Raw genomic sequence first — 25,866 nt, 5'->3', positions numbered from 1 at the left:
TGTAGTCGGTACAGTTCGGCTATTCCTATTCCGTTCCGCGGAACCTTAAGTTAATTTTACTGCTACTGCTAGCGTCAATTTCTCGCCCGTGGAGCCGTAGCCTAGGGTAGAGATTTTCTGACTGTAGGCATGATACTATAAATAAGGTACTGTTTATCCAACAGTTTTAAAATACACATTTTATTTCGCGTTTTGTTGTTAGGTCTAATGGCTCCCATCAGGTGTTGTGTGCAGACGGTGGAAAAATTCAACGAGTAAACATATATTTAATCCAAATTAAATACTCATATTTCTATGTAAAATGTCACATTATTGTATAAATAAATAATTAAGAAACAAAAGTTGTTTGTGTTGTACCTTTATTGTCCACTTGAATAAAATATTGGAAGTACCGTATGGAGGCTATGATGTACCTAGCATGGGGGCTAGATTCTCTCTTCCTATCCAATCAACAACAAGAACGTTTAAAATTTCATGTCGAAGCTACAGACTACTTATGTGGAGGCCAGATTTGTAGTACCCTTCCATTAAACCAGGTGCTGAGAAGGCGCTGAAATACGTGACATATTTTTTAAAGAGTAAGATCGCATTCTACCAAATCACACAACACTTTTTTCTATGACATATTGTATGTTGTATTTGGTTGTATGTTTAGTTTTGTGTTTTAGTTTTGTTCGTTTATCTGTATTTTTCTTTTAAATTTAATTATATTTTGTACACAAAACACAATTAACCTTTAACGCGAAACAACAAATAACGTAACAACAAACAAAATAAATAACAACAAACGAGTTATATACAGCAACATTTAAACGTGATTAAACCATAAACAAACAAAGTCTCCTAACCTAAACAATATGCCAGATGCCATGCCTTCAACCGTCAACGTAAAAGAAAATAAACAATGGTCCCTTAGCTCGGTTACTGCAATATCCTCCAGAGGGCGTATTGCTTAGGACGAGATGCCAATTGGCGATTCGGATTAAGATCGCAGCGCCAATGTGGTATCAAATTGAACCGAGCTAAGGGGCCATTGTGAAGTTAGTCGTATTGGATGACAGTGGAGAAACTACCGGCGCGGCGTCCCATTGTTTACATATTGTACGTTGTATTTGGTTGTATGTTTAGTTTTGTGTTTTAGTTTTGTTGGTTTATCTGTATTTTTCTTTTAAATTTAATTATATTTTGTACACAAACACAATTAACCTTTAACGCGAAACAACAAATAACGTAACAACAAACGAGTTATATACAGCAACAATTAAACGTGATTAAACCATAAACAAACAAAGTCTCCTAACCTAAACAATATGCCAGATGCCATGCCTTCAACCGTCAACGTGAAAGAAAATAAACAATGGCCCCTTAGCTCGGTTACTGCAATATCCTCCAGAGGGCGTATTGCTTAGGACGAGATGCCAATAGACTTGTCATTAAACCACAAGTCTTTTTGTGGAGAACGTAGAGACGATTGACACTCCAACTGTCACTTGTTGAAATGCCGGTTCGTCACCCGTTTCCTGTGTCGCCTACATAAAGTTGTTAAAAATATTGTGATTAGGGAATCTCCCACTCAGACTCGCCATCCGGTTCACTTACAGGAAACGACTCTCGTTCATAAAATGTGGAGTACAAAATTTAAACGTAATACTTCATTAAAATTGTAAATTTAAATTGGTCGAATTTTGGACATTAGAATTAGATATTTTCTTTATAAACAAGTTAGAAATTGAAGGATTGACTTTATACATTTACAAGGTAAAAAGAAGGATATCAAAAGGACACAAATATGTATTAGAATTTTTTTAATAGTAAAAACTAGATGTAGCAACAGAAGTACATTGAATTTATTGTAAGTAAAGGTCACTTACATATAGGCCAGGATAATAAGACAAAAATATACCCTGTTCGTGACACTTCAGCAGCCAGGGTACTGAAGCGTTTTTTCGACAATTAATACCTATAGCAACAAATTCTAACTATTTCCTGCGTAGGATCTGGCGGCCATTTTTATTTATAAACAATTAACTGTCAAAAAATGGCATTTTCCCCTTTTCTTCAAATCAATGGAAAACAGTGAAACTTATGATTTTTTTAGTACAAATATCTTTGAGATTATGGAAAAAGCTTTAAAATGACATATATTACAAATTTTGATATACTCATTTATTGTTAATATAATTGCGAAAAAAGGTCGGAATTGCAAAAAAAAAATATTTTCGCAATAACTGTTATAAAAATTAGTGTACAGGTTTGAAATTTTTGTCAAATGAGGGTTCTTTGGTGCTTCATATTATGTGATAAAAATTTCAAAGCGATTCATTCAATTGTTTAAATTTTATTCGAATTGTTTATCTCAGAGAGCATTTTTTTTGCAATAACATAAGTCAGAAAAAAATGATCTTAGAACCATTCCACAGGTGTCAAATGGAAGAGCATGAGCTATAATTTCAACTTGGTTTAAAGAAAGCGAGTAAAAAATGCTTTTATTAGTAATAAATAATTATGCAAAAGTATCGTAAATCTTTCCTTATAAACTTTTTGAATAACTTTTTCCAAAAAAATTAACTTTTTTACCCTGTTTTTAGTGCACAACTACCAAGTAATGTTATTTATATCATAATTGATAAAAAATTGTAATAAATATATATAATTTCTTATATAACAAAATAAAAAGTTTATAAGGAAAGATTTACGATACTTTTGCATAATTATTTATTACTAATAAATGCATTTTTTATTCGCTTTTTTAAACTAAGTTGAAAATATAGCTCATGATCTTTCATTCGACACCTGTGGAATGGTTCTAACGTCATTTTCTTTCTGACTTATGTTATTGCAAAAAAAATGCTCTCTAGGATAAACAATTTGAATAAAATTGAAACAATTGAATGAATCGCTTTGAAATTTTTATCACATATTAAGCACCAAAGAACCCTTATATGACAAAAATTTCAAAACTGTACACTAATTTTTACAATAGATATTGCGAAATTATTTTTATTGTAATTCCGACCTTTTTTCGCAATTATATTAACAATAAATGAGTATATCAAACTTTGTAATACGTCATTTTAAAGCGTTTTTCATAATCTCAAAGATATTTGTACTAAAAAATCCATAAGTTTTACTGTTTTACATTGATTTGAAGAAAAAAGGGAAAAATGCCATTTTATGACACTTAATGTTTATAAATAAAAATGGCCGTCAGGTCGTACGCAGGAAATAGTTACAATTTGCTTTTACAGGTATTACCTGTCGAAAAAACGCTTCAGTACCCTGGCAGCTCGAGTGTTATGGAAAAAACCTTATTACCATGGACTAATATGACTGTGGTAATTTCTTTCGTTTTGTGAAATTTGGCTGTAGTAATAAAATGGTTTGTCAAAAATCCACAAACCTGATATACCTGTAAGGCCAATAGTATCATGTATAAAAGCATTAACACAACCCCTCGCTAAAATAGTCGCACATATACTTTCCACATCTTTTGAGTCTTTCAATAAGTTTCGGATTAAAGATACATTTGAATTCGCTGAAAAAATTAATAACATTGTAGTACCGGATGGTTTTGTAGTAGTCTTTCGATGTAGTTGCTTACGAATATACCCCTTCAACTAATAAAAACAATAATAGAAGAGCATTTTGGTCTAGTACAACCTAATTGTAGTATCCTTAAACAAATGTTTATGGATATAACCTTTTTATATAATCACACTTTTTTCTCGTTCCAAGATCAATTTTATCATCAAAAAATGGGTTTGCCGATGGCAAACTTTCAGTTTACAGTGGAGGAGGAGGATTCAGACTCATCGGTCCCTTTCCTAGACACTAGAGTAGTTAGAACAAATAATAACATCATCTGTCTGGATTGGTATCGTAAGGACACCAATTCAGGTAGATTCATTCCGTTTCATTCTTACCATCCTATGAAACAAAAAATCAACACTGTAATAGGAATGAAAAATAGAATACTTAAGATATCACACTCAAGGTTCAAAGAAAAAAACCTAAAACTTTTGTTTGACACTTTAATAGATACTGTTATCCATCAAAATTGCTCAAAAAATTGTTATATTCCAACGAGTTAAGAAATGAGACAGTATACAATGTTAACAATCAAAATGACACAAATTTAGAGAACACCACAAAATATGGTGTACTACCCTATATACACAACTTAACAAAGCCACTCACAAGACTGTTTACTGATTTCAACATAAAGATAGCGAATTATACAGAAATCCCTCGTTATCCGCGGACTCATCAACCGCGGTTGCGATATCTGTTGAATCTTTAATGAGAATATTTTATTATTTTTATATATTTTTTATAATTTGATTAGTCGCGTTAATTATTCATGATACACCACTGGCGGCGCTTGTTCTTAGTAGTAAGACTACGGCAATTAGTTTATAGTTCGGAAGGTTTAAAATACCGGCGAATGTAGACGCTAATCTCAGCGTCTTTATTTTTGTTGATATGATAATACTATTTCACAGATATGCAATTTCATCATATTTCTTTCTATGTATTAAGCGGGCTCCACACTCTCGGCGAAGTTACTTCGCCAAAGTTGACCGAAGTCCGAAGTACCTCTCTACATACTCGTTCTACTTCGCGAGGAACACATTCAAGCGGTGCGATACCGACAAAGATCCCTTTGACTCGGACGCGCCAGACCGACAGAGAACGGAAGTAGAACGAAGCGAGGCAAACTTGCACAAGGTGGCCGTCAACACTCTCGTACTTGTTGAACCTCTATCGACTTCGGCGAGAGTGTGGAGCTCACATTATGTGAGCCCATGGTGTCCGGTTAATTTTGCACCCCAGTGTATCTTCCTCAGGATTTTCCTTTCCCAGATCTCCAGTAAACTTTGTTCATTTTTTTTCATTGCAGTCTCACTGCAGTATGTTACTATTGGTTGTATAGTTGATTTGTATAACTGTATTTTTGTCTTTCTTCATAAAAACTTGCTTTTCAACATTCCATTAAGCGCATGTACACTAGGGTGGGCCGAAAATTTTTTTTTGGAAATTTTAGTTGGTATAGTAAAAAAAGTTGCAAAATGGGTAGATAATTAAACATATTTTTTAAATTTTCTTTTAAAAAAGAGCCGCGCCCCAGGGGGTTGAGAAACTTTTTTTTATTTAAATCAACTTTTACTAATTGAAGTTGACTCTTCCTAAGGGTTTGTTCACTACGGAGAGCAATGGATTGTATCCTTGCCTTGTATCTATTGTTGTCGTCCCCCTTCGTATTTACTCAGTGTTTGTTGTACGTTTGCCGACAGTATACCTGGTATTGGATATTGGATACATGGGTATGATACATTGATCGGTGTAAGGCTTGGCGCCTCGTAGTGAACACAACTTTACTCTTGTTAATAAAAGTAGATTATACAATTTATACGAGTACAATCTCACGTGCATTTTTGATGAGTGTGCGTCTCTTTGTTTTGACCGTTTCAACTACTTATTAGTCCAGGCTGTACCGTCGCCCCCGTTAGGTAAATTATTCTGATTCGATTTTTTTGCACAAACTTACTCAAACAAATACATCCTTATAACAAATACACAATGTCAGGCGGTACCACGGTCGAAAAATTGTTTAACCAATTTTTGTTACCCAAATTCACAAAAATAATTCTTATCTACTCTACCTCATATTATGTATAAGTTTTTATTGTGTGAAAATTGTAAATATAGATAGCAGTACATGAAGGGTTTAAAGTGTGCCTGAAGTAATAATGTATTTTAAATGGGATTTACTTTTTCGCACTGGTTTTTAGCACACTTTCATATAATCAAATATCCTTAACTTTCGCTTTGTCATGGTGATGACATGTGAGCAATAAATTACAAAAAAGATTTGACAGTTTTGTGGTTTGACAGAAGTTTGATTTTTTAAATGTCAAAGTTTTTAAAAAATTGTAAAATAGGAATGTATTCCAGTGACGAAGAGTTGCAGTTTTTTATTTGTTTTTTGGTAGATAAAATATTGTATGAAACTGCGTGAAGTTTTTGCGCACTTAGGCGATGTATAGCACTCGGCCCGCTCGTGCTCTAAACATCGCGTGCGTGCGCAAAAAGCATACTTCACGAACTGTTTTATAAATAACTAAGTATTTCACTCCGGACAAATTTTTTTTAGATTATTTTGGTAATTCGGAGCAAAAAAGGTCACTTGTGATTTTTCTCTAAAATTGATAGTTTTCGAGTTATACGCGATTTAAAATTTGAAAAATGCGAAATGACCATTTTTGAGGCTTAATAACTCGATTAAAAATTATTATTATGAAGTCAGAAAGTCACCTATTCAAAGTTTAAAGCCCCCCCCCCCCCCCACTACAAGATCCTGAAGAAATTTTTGTGATTATTTTATTACTAAGCTGTTATTTTTAATTATCAACAATGAGCGCTAAAAGCCTATTGAGGCGGCCGTCAATGTGAGTGCGAGTAAGATCCTCCATTCCGACCGTCCAATGGTGCATCTCAGTCGCACTCACATTGACAGCCGCCTCAATACGCTCCTAGCGCTCATTGTTAATTAAAAATAACAGCTTAGTAATACAATAATGACAAATATTTCTTCAGTACCTTGTAGGGGGGTCGTTAAAATTTGATTTGGTGACCTTCTGACTTTCATAATAATAATTTTTAACTGAGTTATTAAGCCTTGAAAATGGTCATTTTCGCATTTTTCAAATTTTAAATCGAGTATAACTCGAGAACAATAAATTTTACAGAAAAATCACAAAAGACCTTTTTTGCTCCGAATGACCCAAATTAATTATGTAAAAAAATGTCCAAAGCGAATTTTTTTTTTGTAAATTTGTTTAAAAAAAATTGTTTAAACAATTTTTTGATTACGGTACCACCTGACACCCTGTGGATTCATTATAAGGACCTCTTTTTGAGTAAGTTTGTGCAAAAAAATCGAACTGGAATAATTTACCTAACGGATGCGACGATACAGCCTGGAATATAAATATCACGATTTGAACATAATATGGAGTAACATTTAATTTCTAGAATCGGTTGTTTGTGTGAATCAACTTTTACTAAATGGCATTGGGAAGAGTATACTTTAACTAGTTGGAATCTACTTTTACTAATAAATGTTGAATAAAAATCTTTATTTTATATTTATAATTAACTTTTACTAAAACCAGCCGTTTGAGTCGACTTGAACTAGGAAAAGTCAACTCCAACTGGATAATCAACTTGAACTGTAACATATATATTATATTGCTTTTGCCAATTCACCTAGTATATTTTTTGCATCCCAAACATTATTGTTCTTGAAGGCCAAACACCTACTTGCTGCTCCGCTCATGAAATGCCTTTTCGCTTTGGCCGGCCGGGGAATCACGCGCTTTTATACCGCATTTATGCTCAGTCCTCTTGGACAGGGAATTGGGCAGAGAAGTGGGCAGCGTGAATGTGTAAATAGCTCACTCGCGCTGCTGCTCGTCATGCTACTGCCATTGCACAGTCATAACCAAAAAGTCGGTTTTTGTGGCGGAAGTCAAAGGAGAGGCAGCGCGAATACGAGTGGGTATTCACATTCAGCTACTCTCTCTCGCACTTGCCGCCGGCAAAGCGGCAAGTGAGTTAGGGAGCAAGGTGATGCTGTTGTCACATTCCTTTCTTGTGAGTCGTTCGGTAATGAGTTGTGAGGACATTGTCGAGGAACTGATGTGAACACCTCACTCGCGTCGATATCATATTTCGGGCAATATTTCCGTCACCGGCAGCAGCAGTGGCAATAGCTGAGTATAAATCCGACATTAGACAAAATCCCCAAAAATCGAAGTAGCCAGGGCTGGGGAATCCCATGAACCACTAGCTAGGGTGTTTAGGGTAGAGTATCAGAATTTATTGTTTTGGTGCTATATTAACCGTATTAATGTGCAAATATTTAGAATGGTGTTCATTTAAGCAGAGAGGAACAGGTTGAGACAAATGAATTTATAGATAATTTTAGCAACTTTAAAATATGGTGATGACTCGGCTGAAATAATGGCAGATTTGCCACTTTATTGATCTAAGGAGGATTTTTTTTTTGGAAAACCATACTTTGTAAAATCAATTGAAAAACTATATCCAATCAAGTCACATGATGAACAGGTACATGTTTCGGAACAAAATTAACCAAAATAGCAGTTGATATATTAAATATCCCATCATCCAGTGCAGAAACCGGCTTACTGCTGAAGAGGCTGGTAAGGAAACTTTTATTGCTACCAATTTAAAATTGTTAGACATAGACCAAGCCATGACTGAGCTGGCGTGAAAAACAAAATCCCACAACTTCTCATCAGTACATTTGAAATGCAGAATGTAGATGAGCAGGATGAGCTAATGATAGAAACAGATTCTGAATCTGAGGCTAATCTTTTTCAGATTAGATCACCACATCCATTATTTGCTGTTAAGAAAAAAATTTCATTTTTTTTATCAAATAAAATTTGTGTTTTCTCTTGTTTTTGTATTTTTTTATATATAAAGAACACAGTTGTTTCGTCTCATATAATTTCATAATTGTTAATACCCTATTTCATCTTTAACAATATCCCTAAGCGCGTCATAGGGTTCATTCTCAGAAAATTCTCCATATCGAGAATATTCGATTTTTCATTCTCGAGAATTTTTCAACACTATTAAAAATAGATCGTTTTTTAAGCAAATTACCAAGTCACACTCAAGCCGTTGAGCGATGTATAAAAATTGTAACAGAGGCATCTAGCAAACTTTGTGGTCACTCGGCTAGGGAAGGTTTTATAAGAGTTAGACTAGAAGCAAGACAGAATTTTCCTACGTTCGAAAATAAGTCACAATATTTTACAGTTAAAAAGGTAAAAACATTAAATAATAATTAACTTTTACTTTACTATTATTAAATTTAGATTTACTACATAACATTTATGGGAGGGAGGCGGGTGCAACTCGACATGCAGCCACCTCCCCGTGGTGAGTGTGGGTTGAATAAATGATAAAAATACAATGTTATTGCAATATTTAAATATATTGTAACAAAAACGAGCGTTCGGGTATTTATTTACGACTTTATTATTTATTTATACAAGTTTACTTTACAAACTTTAGCTTAAGACTACTCTATTTACAAAAATTATGCATTATACAGGGTGTCCCGAAAAGAATGGTCATAAATTATACCACACATTCTGGGGTCAAAAATAGTTCGATTGAACCTAACTTACCTTAGTACAAATGTGCTCATAAAAAAAGTTACAGCCCTTTGAAGTTACAAAATGAAAATCGATTGTTTTCAATATATCGAAAACTATTAGAGATTTTTTATTGAAAATGGACATGTATCATTCTTATGGCAGGAGCATCTTAAAACAAAATTATAGTGAAATTTGTCCACCCCATAAAAAATTTATGGGGATTTTGTTCCCTTAAACCCCCCAAACTTTTGTGTACGTTCCAATTAATTCATTATTGTGGTACCATTAGTTAAACACAACGTTTTTAAAACTTTTTTGCCTCCTAGTATTTTTTCGATAAGCCAGTTTTTATCGAGATACGGCTCCTTTTTCAATATATTTCCGTAAAAATTTTATGGGGGTTTTGTTCCTTTAAACCCCCCAAATGTTTGTGTACGTTCCAATTAAACTATTATTGTGGTACCATTAGTTAAACACGTGTTTTTAGGACTTTTACCCCTTAGTCTTTTTTTTATAAGTCACCTTTTATCGAGATGTAGCTTCTTTTTCAAAATATACCTAAAAATGTAAATTATAAATAAATTTTCAGATTATTAACAGGTCTCTATGACCGTACTTAACCATATACAAATATGTGGTGGATTCGACAAATATTCAAAATATCTCGATAAACACTGACTTATCGAAAAAGTACTAAGATGCAAAAAAGTTTTAGAAACATTGTGTTTAACTAATGGTGCCACAATAATAATTCAATTGGAACGTACACAAAAGTTTGGGGGGGTTTAAGGGAACAAAACCCCATAAAATTTTTATGGGGTGCACAAATTTCACTTAATTTTTTTTTAAAATGTTGCTGCCATAAAAATGCCACATGTCCATTTTCAATAAAAAATCTCTGAGAGTTTTCGATATATGAAAAAAAATCGATTTTCACTTTGTAACTTCAAAGGGCTGTAACTTTTTTTGTGTGCACTATTGTATATAGGTAAGTGAGGTTCAATCAATCTATTTTTGACCCCATAATCTGTGGTATAATTTATGACCAATCTTTTCGGGACACCCTGTATATCCTAGTCGTTATTCTCGATCATTCCGGGCTAAGCCAGCTCTCCGACTATCGTGTGACCTTCCAACAACCGCGCGTCGGTTCCACGTATAGCGTGCTTCGATCTAGACTTTTCTCGGCTTACGTCTTGCGGCCGGTGACTCATTGTTTTGCTACAATATCATTGTTTCAAGCGAAGGGCTGAATATTTCGAATTTTTTATTCAAGTGCATTTTTCAAAACGCCAGGGCGCGGTTAAATATTAAAATAATGTGACCAAATTTTTTCTCATCATAAATGGGCTAATATACTTTAGTTTTATGCTATATCAAATCTCAAAAAAATTATCAGAAAAAAAATTTTTTCGACCCCTTGGGGCGGGGCTATTTTTTTTTAATTAAAATAAAAAAACTGATTGTCTGCCGATTTTGCAACTTTTTTTTACTAAACTTCATTTTCCAAAAAAAAATTTTCTTGACTTTTTCGGCCCACCCTAATGTACACTTCTGTTGCCTGCCATTATTCTAGCTTGTATTTCTTCTTTAATGTTCAGTTTACGTGATATTATTGCTTCTAGGTATGTAAATATTTCTACCATTTCGAATTCGTATGATTTTCCTTCATCTACTTTAAGCTTTTGTCCATTCCTGAACTGACCATCTATCTATTCCATACATAATTTTAAAAGTGGATTCAAAAAATAAATAGTAGTGAGATATAACTATGGAGACCTACACAGAGAAGAGGAATCGAGATATGGCGGCGTTTGCGTAGAGATAGGTGCTAGTTTTGCATTGGAGTAAATGTGAAAATTTCGAAAATAATTAATTATTCGTAGTTAATATAAGATTACTGGTTTTGGTGGTTAATATTATTTAAATGAGTGCCAAGAAAGCTTACACTAAAAGAACTTGCTTCATACCGGGATTTATATCGAGTTATCGTTCCCATAAAAAATTCAAAAGGGAACTTCTTCTTCTTTTTAGAAACTCCTTATGCCCCTCAGGGGCGTCGGAGCAAAAGGGAACTTTACAAAGTTAATATAAGACTTTTTATAAAGATTTGTCTTTGTTATTTAAAACGTTCATGGATGATACTCGTTGGTTGGCGAATGGATTTAGTGTCCGCAGTCATATAAACCCAAACAAACAACAAATATTCGTTGGTATATTTCCTTCGGTGTAAATAAAATTTGTGTTTATCCTATGATTGGTTTTTATTTTAGCCTGAAAATTATAATTATAATAGTAAGAGGATCTTGAAAGTTTTTCTGTCGAAACAATGCATTTTTTGAGACAAAATATTTCACAAAAAATAACATTAATTTTATAAAAGTCAGACTGTCGTCTGTAGTTAATTTACAATATATTTTTATTAACTAAATTTAAAGATCTGTATAAATATAAGCTTTCAGAATTTAAATGAAGCGTTCAAAAGAAAAAACAGTTTAAATTTTAATGAAAGAATAATTCAAAAAAAATTTGATTAATAAACTTCAAATAATATAAATAACTTTTTAAAAACAATTAGGTACAGTTAAGTTCAATTTTTTTCAGCTAACACACTTTTTAATATTAATTAATTTGCAGTTGAAATACCATTGGTATATAAATGTGGCAGTTAGATAATAATGTGATAAAACATTTCCGATTCAAAATAAGCTGTCCCACATTAAAGTAATGACAAATTTAAATTTGATGTCACATCTCCATCTACAATGACTGCATTCACCAGATGCAAACACGTTCACAAATGTTTGCGCTTTGATTCTAAACTTGTTGACAGCGAGCTGAACGGTTGGTTGTTTAGGTTAAAATTTGACATTTTGCTTGCTTGGTTTGAACGTAACCTAAAATAAATTTTCTCAATAAATATGTTTTTGAATTTATTTTATTTTATTAAAGGAAAAAAGAAAATTTATTTAATAGATAATAACGTAGCAGAATATCTTCAGTAGCCTTTATTTTATATATAAAACCCTTATCAATATATTCTACAATATATACAATTTAAATTCCCGCCATATTTTTTCAATATTCAACACGTTTGCAAAGTTCAACTTAAATATCTTATGTTTGCAAAAATGGCGACCGCTTTCCAAACATGTTTGACGTTAGCAAGTCGTTCAGAACCATAAAGTGCAAACTGATTGCCAACGTTTGCATCTGGTGAACACGCCCAATGGTATAGAAAGAATACACTTTTTACCACACGTCGATATGTTATAAAGTTAAAATAATTTATTTTTGGCATAAAACATAAAATATATTCAGCACTAGTCAACCAATAAATGAATGTCTAATTACGCTGAAAACATGAATAGAATGAGTTAAATAATAAATAAGTCCATAAGAACTAAAGTATTTGTAGCACCTATTCGAACACTTGCGCCTCTAGCGGCGATTGCTGGAAACTGAATTAGATGTTGAAAAGTTAGCCCACAAACGATGCATTGCGTTTCCACTCCTTCTTACAGGTCTCCATAGATACATCATACATTATCGCGAGAAGACATAAAGAAAATGGGAACAGAAATAAATACCAAGAAAATTTTGTGAAAATGATGGTGATTGTTTTACAAATAAATAATAAATGGATAGGTACCTATGTCCATAGCTCACTGAAGACTAAAATAAGAATTTACAAAATACTATTCACGAAGTTGTCATAACGAGACCTCTCGTGCATTTCGGCTGAACTAGCATTGAGAGTGTTTTCAATGTCAAATGCTGAGCACACGTGCATTTGAAACAAGTAGGTAATATTCATTATTTATTTTTATGTGTTTTAAATTAATTATTGGGCAACATATTTATTTTTACCAGAAACTTATGCGATGCCAACTTAATAACTTTTCAAAATATTTTAGCTAATATTGATTGGAGTGATGTATATGTAGCTGGTAGTTTTGAAGAAAAACTTTCAATATTCTTGCCAACACGATCAAATGCCTTACTGAAATCCGTATAAATAGCATCAATCTGCTTACGATCTTCCATATGCTTTAAGAGATCAGATTGGTAGCAAATTAGATTCGTTACTGTAGATTTTTCTCCCCCTGCACCCCCCTTGTGTCAGACCCCTGCACACCCACGGCAGCTGCTTAGCTACCAAACTATCAAAGAGTTTAGGAATTGCGGATTGAATGCATATACAGTGGAACCTCGATAACTCGGATTAATCGGGACCACGACCGATCCGGGTTATCGAAAATCCGAGATAGCCGGAGAATATGGTAAAAATTAATAAAATACGGTATACTTACAGATAAACTCCGTTAGAATTGAAATAACATGAAATATATTTATAAATATGCACAGTATTACCTACTCATTAAAATTACTAAAAAAAACACCAAACCCAAACGTAAGCAGAACAATACCAGACACACAATACTAAAGACCATTGTTTATAAAAGAATTTTTTAAATAGTCTTTCCTAAACAATGCTGACAGTTTGAAATAAAAAGGAATAGATACTTCAGACAGCTGGCTGTTGTTTCTGCGGCGTGTACTATGAGTCATTTTTAATCTCGTGTTCAAATTACACACATAAGTACACGACACAGAGAGTCTAGACACATTATCTCTCAAATATTATATTACATACATTTTTATTGTTGAAAGGATTGTCTGATAATTAACTATTTTGATTGGAAATAAGCCACAATTAAATTGAAAAATACAAAATATTGAAAATCAAAATGTTTATCCGATGAAAATCGGTCCGGGTTAGCCGGACTTCCGGGTTATCGGGGGCCGACTTATCGGGGTTCCACTGTACTACGATAATTTTCTATGTCATTCTTCTTACCTTTTTTAAATATGGGTACAACAAAACTCTCCTTCCAAGCACCTGGAATGTAGAAGACTGTAAGGATTTATTAAATAATAACAGTAATGGCCCAACAACAGTGCAGACACATTTTTTAACAGGAAATTAGGAACACCATCTGGACCGCTGGAAGTTTTATTTGGAAGAGAATAATATTGTAAAAATAATGGACTCAAGCTCAACGTAACACAAACACATTTTATGCGTTTCTTTCCAAAAAACTTAACTCCAAATTCTGACTTTTATTTACATGTGGATGGCAAATCAGTAGAAAGTTATACTACAACGAAATTGTTGGTGGTAACCCTTGATCATAAACTTACATGAGAATCTCATGTAAATCATGTATCAGCAAAGTTAAGTACATGTAGTTATATAATGCATTATTTAAGAGAAGCTGTCTCATTTGATATATTTATTTATTATTTATTTACAGACCGAAGTCCATTAGTACATGATACAATTAAAATGCCACACAAATTAGAAAAATAAGATCTAGTAGGTACAAAATTGGTAAATACATAACAAACAATAATAAAGAATAAAATTACTTGCTCTCATTTAACACTTGAGAGCTAGAACATTTTGAAATTGACAAATACAACTTATCCTAGAACAAAGACAATAACAGTAGTTGACAAATCAGTCTTGAAATTAGAACATTAAGTTAAGTATAAATGTAATTGTGTGGAAAACGCAGTAAAGTCGTTCACAAAGAAATCAATTTGCGGAGATAATGTGTTTGCTAATTTAATAGTTTTAGAGAGATAGGAACTTGAACCATAATTTGTGCGGTTAATGACCTCGTGGAAGGTGGTCACAGAACGGGTGGTTCTTGAAGGTACATGTAGACCAATTTTATTTAAAAGTGGGATACAGAATTTATGACCATGAATTAAGTTATATAAGAAGCAAAGATCTTTATGTTGACGACGACTCTGTAATGAGTCAAGTCGAATAATTTGCAGTAAAGACTCATAACTTTGACCAGTGAGATGCATCTTATAAGCATAATAACGTAAGAATTTACGCTGAACTTGTTCGATTTTATTAATATGACAGTTATATTGAGGTGACCAAACACATGATGCATAATCTAAATGTGGTCTAACCAAAGAACAATAAAGAAATTTTAAAGAACGACCAGTCATAAAGTCATAGCTGCATCTTTTAACAAAGCCAAGCATCTATAATGACTTAGAAACCATGCTATTAATGTGTAGGTTGAAATTTAAGTTAGTATCAAGAATAACACCCAGATCTATAACTGAGTCAACTAATTGTAACCTAGTGTCCCATATAAAGTAAGAATTATTCTCAAAGTGTCTTAGTCGAGTAAAAGTTATAGCATGGCATTTGTTTGCATTTAAGTCCATACCATTAAGTGAGCACCATTCCACAAGACCATTAAGATCTGATTGCAAATTGTAGTGATCCAAATCAGAGGTAATTATGTGAAATAATTTAAGGTCATCAGCAAATAGAAGAAATTGAGCAAAATTGAAGCTTTTATTTATGTCATTTATAAATAAACTAAAAAGGATAGGTCCTAAGTGGGAGCCTTGAGGTACACCCGATGTAACTATAATTTCATTAGATAAATAATTCTTAATACGAACTATCTGCCTTCTATCTAATAGATAATTTCGAATCCAACTAAGCAGAGGATCAGAGAAACCCAACTGTTCGATCTTATGTAACAATAACGTATGGTTGACTCTATCGAATGCCTTGGAAAAATCTGTATAAATCGCATCTACCTGTTGTTTACTTTCCAATGCTTCATTTAAGAAGGAGGTATAATTTAACAAGTTCATTTCAGTTGATCTCCCCATAACAAAACCATACTGTTGTTCAATGATTACATTTTGTATAGTAGGCTTAATTTTGTCACATATTAAACTCTCGAATAGTTTAGGTATAGTATTAAGGATACTAATAGGTCTGTAGCTCTGTACCCCGCTTCTATCTCCATTCTTGAATATCGGTGATATAAAACTAACTTTCCAAATGGGAGGGAATTCACTCGTTTGTAATGATTTTTGAAAAATAAAGAATAAGGGACGAGCAAGATTAAAACTACAGTATTTCAGTAACTTGGGTGGGATTCCATCAGGCCCTGGACCCTTATGTATGTTTAGCTGGGATAATTTGGTATATACCTCTGAAATAGATAAGTCACAACCAGTAATGTTGAAACTAGTGTTAGCCCTTGCACTATTTGGAATAGGACATTCGTCCTCACTATATACTGCAGCAAAGTACTGAGCAAACATCATGGCTATGGTAGGACCATCGGAACTGGTTTGGCCATTATGGTTTAAAGTGTTCGGAATGCTATTATTGTTCCTTTTAGAATTTATGAACCTCCAGAAGCTTTTAATGTTACTAGGAAGTGTATGTTCAACGTTTGCTACAAACTGATTGTATGCTTGACCTGATAAGGACTTGCATATCGACCTCAATCTAGAAAATTCATTATAGTCTTGAGGTAACCTGGTCACTTTAAATTTCTTATGAGCTTTCTTTTTAGCAATGATGCAGTTTCTTAGCTCTCGGGTATACCATTTAGGAAAATTGCTGGTATAAAACTTTTTCATTGGTACATAAACATCAATAGCGCCATATAAGACATCATAAAGTATATTGACCATATCATCTAAACTTTTGTCTCTGAAAATTTCATCCCAGTATATTGTGTCTAAGTAATCAGAAATACCTTGAAAATTTGCTGATTTAAAGTCGTAGAAAAAGCTTTCAGTTTTCATTTCATCAGTTAAAACATCTCCGCGGTTTAAATTAAAGCATAAAGGAGGATCATATTGCGAATGATTTACTTTAGTTTAGTCCAGTCTGTACTTCAGTATGGCTTAATATTTTGGGACTGCTCATCTCATTTTGAATGGGCATTTATAGCCCAAAAGAAAGTTTTAAGAAGTATGTATGGCGTTCCATTTTCGGATAGTTGCAAACCACTATTTAAGAAGTCTAATATTTTAACACTACTTAGCCTTTTAATTTTCCAATTAATATTGCACATTGAGGAAAACAAGCTTAAGTTTGACAGAAATGAGGACATTCACTCACATTATACTAGAGGTAAATCAAATTTTCGACAACCTTTCTCTAAATTAGGTGTATCCCAACATGCACCTGAATATATTGGAATAAAATGTTACAATAAAATAGTCAATATATTAACTCTCAGTAATTCTTCACAAAGGTTTTCGCCAAACTGTGTATTCATTTTTAATGGACAACACATTCTACAGTATTGATGGATTTTTAAATTTTTAACATTTTTGCAACAATACATATGTAGTTCTAAAATTTTTATTTGTAACTTTTATATTTCTTATGTATTTTATTGTAATCACTGTTTTACATTATGTGTACTTTTACTGTATAGTGTACTCTATTGTACTAAAATTTTGACTAGTCCAATAAGATTTATACATTTTTTTTGTAAGAATTGTGTAAACTTTGTGGATGAATAAATTCTATCATAAAAAAATTTTCACCTTTCAATAAAAGTTGGCGTCTATGTTGTATATAATATTTGTAAAATACATGTAAAAATAAATAATGAATATTACCTACCTGTTTCAAATGCATGTGCGCTTAGCGTTTGACATTGAAAACACCCTCAATGTTAGTTCAGCCGAAATCCACTAGAGGTCGTCATTGTGACTTAACATCACGAATACAATATGCTAGTAAATCATGGAGATGCTTAACAAATAATATGAAAGTAAGTTAACAGCAAGAGGTATAAGAAAGATTAGGGGAAAAGTATGAGGAACAGGCAAAGAATGAGTAGGTATAGAAGAATAACTGAACAAGAAAGTATAAAACTTGAATAGTTTGGTCATGTTGTAAGAATGGCCGAAAGTAAGTTACAGTAGGTGACAAAAGCTAAAGGAATATGCAAAAAGAAGTGTAAGACTAACTAAAAGGTGAGAAGATAGACTCGATGAGTACATGAAAGTAAAAGTTTAGACGAAATTAAATAATCGATTAACATATTTGCTGACACGCTTCACATGTAGACACATCTTATGTAGTAAGTGTCTTCATATGCAGTCGTGTCCGTGAATGTGTTAACAATAAAGGCATTGAGAAAGTTGATTAGGAGCTAAAACAGATAAATCTGACCTATAATGAGTATATCCCGGCATTGGTCGCTAGGTAGATTGTTACGCGAGTGGTCACGAGTGAGATTTTCTCTCAAATATCCAAATTTTGCCTTTTTTTACAAAATAGAATTTTTAAAACAGCTTTTAAACTTTTTTTATTAACTAATAATAAGAAAAAAATAATATAACATAATATAGATAATAATATAATAAAATAAAAAGAAATAATCGGAATTAAACAAATATTAATCAATCTCCGTATCTTGATCATTTACGTCACAGCACACAAATATAACAAGAATGCTCTGGAAAAATTGATTGATGACAATAATTACAATTTTTTTACACTATTTCAGGTTTTAAGTGCCAAAATAAAATTAATTTTTATGTACAGTTCATAACGCGGGTGGTCGCTTGATGAGAGAATGTCTCACTTGAAGCGCGCTGACTCAACAATTGGGTGATATTAGGTCAACTGTCACTATCTAAGCGGACGAGTCTATTAGAATGTCGAGGGAGGATAGTTAGGAGACTAGAAGGAACTACAGAGCGTATAATTTCCCAGAAAAAAAATTCTGTGCAATTTTCTGAAACCATGAGAGAAAATCTCATATAGCGACCACTGGCGGGATATGGATATGCGAGAAGTATTTGATTTCCCTTAGTTTGAATTTTATATATAAACTTTGGTAGGTAACACTGCAAAAAGTAAGTTGCCTGTTTTTGGAACAACTCTATAATAATAATTTGTAAAAAAAGAAATAAAATGCTCTTTAGATAAATTAATAGCAAAAGTTTTTAATATTGTAAAATTCCAAAACTCCAGTTGTAAATTTAGCCTAGCTATTATTACCTACTTACCTGTAAAATGCAGCATAATCCTTCTTTCTCTGATCATTGACAAACACTTTCTGGGCTATGGCAGCTGCAGCAGCCATAGTGGCAGCAATGATAATATTCCATTTAATTTGTCCAGCTAGGAGACCTCTTAGTTGGGGTTTTGTTGTTTTACTTACTTCACCACCCGCCATTTTCTTAAAAAGATGTTATATAACTCTGTGTCTGTGATACTAAGGTATAGGTTAAGTGTGAATAATAAGCGATAAATGATATAAGGGAAACACATTTTCATATTTCAAAAAATATACTTTATAGGCTTGAATAGATTAAAAAATAAAATAATACTCACTCTCCCTCTAACTTTCGATTGTTCAAGACAAGAAATAATACCACCTTCACCTTCTTCCACACTTCCACAGCAGTTAATAACTACTCGCCAGTGCTGCCGCTGAAAAATTTAGGAATGTACTAGAAGTCACAGTCTGTCATGTACTGTGCCATAGAGTTAAATATTAGCATAGAGAGAGTGTCATTCAGAGCGAAGTGACGACGCCATCTTTTTTCTTTGGATTAGTGCTGTTTCACTCTTACGCATAGTAAAGCTGCTACAGTTGTCCTCCTCTTCCATGCCTATATTCACACTGAATGTCATCGAGATTTTCGATACAATGTGTTAGAAAGAGATGCAGCAAACCAGTCCATGAGATCTTGTCGTCAGGAAGCGCGGAAGGTAGGCTCCCTCTATGTTAATATATACCTCTATGTACTGTGCTAGAAGTCTTCATAAAATGTACTAGATTGTACTCACTGTCGCCAACGACGGAAAAATGACACTTGACAGCTCAGAAAAGAAAAAAAATGACAGATAACAACCCAAAAAGAAGAAATGACAGAATATTTTGTTAGATGTCAAAATAAAAGACAAAGAAAACAACAAAAACTAGTTTTATTTTTATTTATATAATATACAGTAAAACGTAAAACCTGTCAGTAACGGCCACTAAAAATGAAAGGACTGTTGGCCGGTATTGCCAGTTTTTTAGTCTACATAATATAATTGGTTTGTGGAATTTTTTAACTGGCCGTTTTAGTACAGGTGGCCGGTAACACAGGTTTTACTGTAGTTTATATTTACATTAAAACAACATAACTGAAACTTTAAATACTTATTCTCACTCTAAAAATATAGAAATCAAGAAGTGTAAGTTCTAATAAAAAAATATATACATTTTTAGATGAAAGTTAAGAAAAAATACTCTCAGTCGAGTACTAAATCAAATACTTAAAATATTTCTTGTAGAATATTGACTAATTAACGCGGCTAGACTATTTTTTGTGTATAAACATAAACCACAATAAATATGGAGGAGCCAAGACGCAAGTCGCAAACGGCACAACGGCAGGCGTAATAAAGTGTAAACTAAGAACAGAGTTGCCAGATAACTAAAAAGACAGTTCACACAACCAACACAATAACCAAAAAAGTCACTAGAAAAATCACCAAATACATAATACATCTCCTTTATTGGTTGATATCTGTATAAAGTGAAGAAAATAGATTGTGTAATAAATGTACTAGAAATGGGTGGATAATTTACAAAATGTACTTTCGTACTCGCTCGCTAAAAATGTACTAGAAATAGTACAATTGTACTAGAACGGCAGCACTGCTACTCGCGTCTACAGGGTTGGCGTCTACATTAGTCTACAAACCACAAACCGCTAATACTTTCTTGGCGAGCTTCTAGACAATTGACAGTTTAATGACATCAACTGCATGAAATAACGGAAATAACGAGAAGCTAATTCGCACACTTTAACCAACGTTGCCAATTGTACGCGTCCCAGTCAGTGCGCGGTAAATTTAAAATAGACGATGTATGGTGCCAGCACACAAACATGAAATTAATGATAAATATGAAGTAATATAATAATTTAATTATTAAAGGTAGTAATATAAAGTTCTAGGCAATCTTAAAGTCAATATAAAGTTTAAAACATAAGTGTATTCAAGCTTTTAAGCGATATGTACAAAAAAGTAAAAGTTTATATAAAATTTCCATACCTAAATTGTATTTGCGTAGTGATAAAAAATAGTGTTTGTCAGTTTGTCAAACTAAGTATGTAATATCTAAGGCTTAAGGAATACAATAAAACGAACTATATAGTCGTAGAAGTACCTACTCGTTAATTTATTTTGAAAACATGAGGTTGGTCAAGAGCAATCAAACAATTATTACACATTAAAAAAAATACCTCTAATGCAAAGTATAGAAATACTTGAATTAATGCTATGGGCCATTCCACGAACATACGCCTGTTTTGGATTACTTCGACAACGAATATTTTACTGTGCAAAATAAGAAGAACGAAAGTAAATGGCGCTAATAATTATTCCAATAAACAACAATGTAATTTGCAATTTACTTTCGTTCTTCTTATTTTGCACAGTAAAATATTCGTTGTCGAAGTAATCCAAAACAGGCGTATGTTCGTGGAATAGGGTATAATATACAGGCTGTTATAACAAAAAAAAACTAAGCGATCGATAATGGCCGTTTACAGTAAATTAAAAGAAAATATGATCGATTTAAAAATTATGGCCTTCTATGGACAGTTTTCGTTATAATTGGGTTTTAAAGTGTTTTTCACTCAATAACAACCTTGTAGAGCACCGGTTCAAGTTAAACGTTGTTTTTTGTATTTTTTATAACTCTTTAGTAAGCTTTGTCCATCAAATTGTACAATTTTCCATGACAATAAAATATATTTCTATTATAAGTTGTCTATTTGTTAAACCCAAGCATTGATTATTAATACAAAATATTAATATGATCAATATTAATCTCACAATCTTCTTCTTCCTGCTGTGCCTGTCCGTAACGAATGTTGGTGATCATCATGGTAATCTTCACTTTATCTGCAGCAACGCCAAAAAGCTGCGCAGATGTTGTGTTGAATTGCATTCCTATCGTAACCGTACTGCAATCCCAGTGTGAATTTCATGTTAGACGTAACATATAAGGTACTCGCCAGAGTCATAAGAAGCAGATTGGAAAGGCACTTAAATGAGCAGGTTGGTGAATACCAGGGAGGATTCAAAAAGGGCAGATCCACCATAGATCAAATATTTGTATTGAAAATGATTCAGAGCAGTACTTACGAGCAACAGTTAAAGCTAAAGTTCTGAGGTTCTTTAACCAGGTTGTTATTCTTCTTCTTATACCTCGCTTTCCAAATATTTTTCCTTGCAGAATGGCTTGTAGGAGGGCATATCTGGATTCATGGTGGTTAGTACCTACCGGTTCTTACCCATTCTTCTAAGGACCTCCTCAGTTGTGGCCCGATCAGTCCATGGGCTTTTAAGAATTCTCTGATATAGCCACATCTCAAATGCTTCCAATATTTGGCACATATCTTCGTTCAAGGTCCATGATTCAACAATCGACCCATAGAAGTTGTCAAACAAATAAAATATTTGGGAATCATTATTGATAATTTATTAACATTAAAAACGGTTTATTGATTACAGTTAATTTATTTAAACTTTATTACGGAAATTACTGTAATAATAATAATAATAATGTTTATTCATCATAAATATAACAATATACATAAAATAATAAATTATAAAATCTTCATGAGACTAAAAACATATCAAAGTGTATAGTTCATAAGAATATACATAGGAAGCCACAAGGAAATAAACCTGCATGTAGCTATAGCCCAAAGTAATTCCTTTTGTTTATCCAAATCTTCACTAGTCAAACCCCTTTGTGTTAAGTTCCAGCAGTTTCTCCTTTTTATACATTTACAATATCTGGTGTTAGTGGTGTTTGTTCCTAAAAATAAATACATCAATAAAACATCTACATTGTGTACCATAAAAAATCATACAAGAATATTTTAATATTATTTAAGAACAGTTGCCATAATAAGACACAACAAAAAGGTATTAAGCGAAATGGAGCTGAAACAGGAAGCTGCTATGTTTGGTCTAATATATAAATGAATGTTAAACAAAATATATGGAGTGCACATAGTTGAATCAACATAACAATCTGAAGGTAGACAATAATATCTACAAATAAATATGCCTCCAATTTTCACTACCTAGGCTCAATAATAAATGCAGCAGTAATAAGTGTTTTTATGCATACAAAAACTTAATGAAAATTAAGTTAATAAATCGTGAGTCTAATACAAAACGGTAATTAGACCAGTGGTCACATATGGATGTGAAACTTAAACCCTCTCAAAGACTGATGAAAATCAACTGAGAATACTTGAGCGCAAAATACTAAGGAAGATATTTGGTCCAAACACATTACAGCGATGGTTCATAGAGAATTAAAATGAACCACGAGCTGTATAACTAATGCAGAGCACATATATTGTTAGATTTGTAAAATCTCAAAGACTAACCCATATAGCACACAACGTCCGATGTACGTCCATATAATGTACATTTAAAGTCCAAACGTCCATGGACCAAAACTGGACGTACTATGTACGTACATTACGGGACGTCCATTGGACGTTTGATTTCAACGTACATTGGACATCCATTTGTGGTCCATGGATATTTTACACAAAACGCGACTATTATATTAAGTCCCAATACAAACTAAATGAGAATCTTCTTGACAACGTTGTCGCTCTTCGCGCTATCGGTCGTGAAAGGTGTAGTATTAGGCAGGTACTTTTAGGGGATTATCGCTGTTAATTGTTGTGGAATACTGAAGGATGGTTTATTTATGATAATTCACAGAATGGCAAACGCGCTTGTAATATACAACAGCGGTACTGACTCTAAAAATAGTTTGGAACAGAAACAGAACAGAGATTAAACCTCTTTTTAATGTGCATGCTTCCTAGGGCGTCATTATCTGAATCTCGTCTTTATGAAAATACATCCTGTGATATATTTGTGTTTTCTGTTTATCGTGCAAGTGCAGTCGTGCATTAATGAAGTTCCTATTATAATGAAGTTATAGTAAAGAGAAATAAAAAAGGTCTTTTGTGTAATATTTTTAAGTATCTATAAGTTTAGTATTATAAGGAACTATTTCCTATAAAAGCTTTTTGCTATGTATTCACAAAATTATGGATACTAGATTGCTTTCTGAAAAGTGCCCTACAAATGTCCATAAGACGTACATTGAATGTACATAAGGTGTACACTGAAAGCTCCAATACAACGTACAATGTACGTTTGTAGCGGACGTTCTATGGACGTCCAATTTTGTGAACACTGGACATTCGTTGGACGTCCATCAGATGTCCATTGTACCTTAGCGGGACGTCCATTGGACGTTCCAATGTACACAGATGTATGTCCATTGGATGTCCATAAAACGTACTTGTGCTATCTGGGAAACTGGCTTGATCACTTAGAAAGAATGCCAGATAATCGAGCTGTGAAAGTAATCCAAAGATGGAAGCCCCAAAGAAATAGGCCAAGAGGAGGCCCTATAAAAGATAGATAGATGACATAGAGGGAGATCTTAAAACCATGCACATTAGATAGTGTCGAAGGAGTATCTGAAGTATCTGACAGGGTAGAATGGAAAAACGTTGTTAAGCAGGCCAAGACTCACAAAAGGTTGTAGCGCCATTAGAAGAAGAAAATTTGAGGACAGTTTAGATTATACCTATGCATTAAGGCGGTCCAAAACGTAAGCTTTGCATCTAACCATATTGTAATAAACTATATCGTACACTTACATGGTCGAGAGAAGTCTCAGCATTATTTTCTTCACTTTTATTTCTTTTATCAGCTATTTCCTTGCGTTCTAGATCACCATTTCTTTTTATTGCCTGGCTTTGGTACACTATGTTTTGGTTTGGAATCCAATCTTCTGATCTTCATTATTTATATCCTCTAAAGTGGCTGGCTTTCCTAATAATTGTTTGAATTATTACATATTTATCATTATTTGAAGACATTTAAAAACCGTATTAATTGAATTACATTAAACTTACCACTTATACAATATTCACTGCATACTCTTTCATATTTTAATTTTAGATCTGTTCTCCTTTTTTTGGCTTTTATCCATTGTTCCCGTTGATTTATCCATTTGATTTATTTCTTAGAATATATGAATATAAAATAGAAGGTTTATTTTATATTCTTTAAGATTTATTTATGTTTACAATTTACCCTCGATCACAGCTCGATTGGCCTCGATCATCTTTCAATTGTCAAATTGGTGTCAAAGTTCGAGATTTTAGCGACTTGGCAACGTTGGTTAAAGTGTGCGAATTCGCCATGAGCCGATGGGTAGAGGGGATTTGACAGCTTTCGCCAGCGCTGTTAGTGGCAGTTTTGTGCATTTATCTGATAAATTCAAATGGCGCGCCATGGGTAGAGGAGAGGGGATTTGACGGTTTTCACCAGCGCTGTTAGTGCGGCGTTGCCAAATTTAGTAGATTTCTACTTTTTTGGTAGATTTTTGATATATTTTAAAAAATTCTAGTAGGCAATATTTATTAGTAGATTTTTGGTATATTTCAACATTTTCTTATGAATAAAATAAAATTTGCTTTTTAATAGTATTTACCCCATTTCTAAATTAATTTTTAGACATTTTGTTACAATTTCCCAATGTCATTACCGAAAATAAGATTCAGTGGTGGGATTCTGTGTACAATTGCTAACACCGCCGACCGCTTTCTATCAATGTCAATATATTTGAATTTTTAGTTTTAATTCAAATATTTTCTTGTTTTACTAAGTGTCACTTCAGCATCAACTAGCAAAACTAGAAAATAATTCAATTAAAGCTAAAAATTCAAATATTTTCAC

General features: G+C 33.0%; 1 protein-coding gene and 1 long non-coding RNA gene across 2 annotated transcripts; both read right to left on the bottom strand.

Annotated features, from left to right (window-relative positions):
- Positions 1-246: 246 nt before the first annotated feature.
- On the bottom strand, positions 247-19,571 carry LOC126885155 (cytochrome c oxidase subunit 6C). Its single transcript, XM_050651582.1, has 3 exons — positions 19,405-19,571; positions 19,077-19,249; positions 247-550 (listed from the first exon to the last, which is right to left on the bottom strand). The coding sequence occupies exons 2-3, from the start codon at positions 19,244-19,246 to the stop codon at positions 484-486; spliced, it is 237 nt and encodes a 78-aa protein (XP_050507539.1). The 5' UTR covers positions 19,247-19,249; positions 19,405-19,571; the 3' UTR covers positions 247-483.
- A 2,969-nt stretch (positions 19,572-22,540) lies between these two features.
- Positions 22,541-25,577, bottom strand: LOC126885160 (uncharacterized). The gene is made up of 3 exons (XR_007698315.1): positions 25,041-25,577; positions 24,783-24,957; positions 22,541-22,897 (listed from the first exon to the last, which is right to left on the bottom strand). It is a non-coding gene; the product is annotated as an uncharacterized LOC126885160 (long non-coding RNA).
- Between the last annotated feature and the right edge of the window lie 289 nt (positions 25,578-25,866).

This window comes from Diabrotica virgifera, chromosome 5, assembly GCF_917563875.1.
Source record: "Diabrotica virgifera virgifera chromosome 5, PGI_DIABVI_V3a".
Lineage (NCBI taxonomy): Eukaryota > Metazoa > Arthropoda > Insecta > Coleoptera > Chrysomelidae > Diabrotica > Diabrotica virgifera.
Note: the sequence above shows the minus strand (reverse complement) of the source record. Positions and strands in the feature narration are given on the sequence as shown.

Bases quoted from the DNA above. Each gene is read 5' to 3' on its own strand.
- LOC126885155 (XM_050651582.1), bottom strand. From the start codon at position 19,246: ATGGCGGGTGGTGAAGTAAGTAAAACAACAAAACCCCAACTAAGAGGT. The intron at 551-19,076 runs GTAAGTAGGTAA...CACGTATTTCAG, and splicing joins GATTATGCTGCATTTTACAG to CGCCTTCTCAGCACCTGGTT.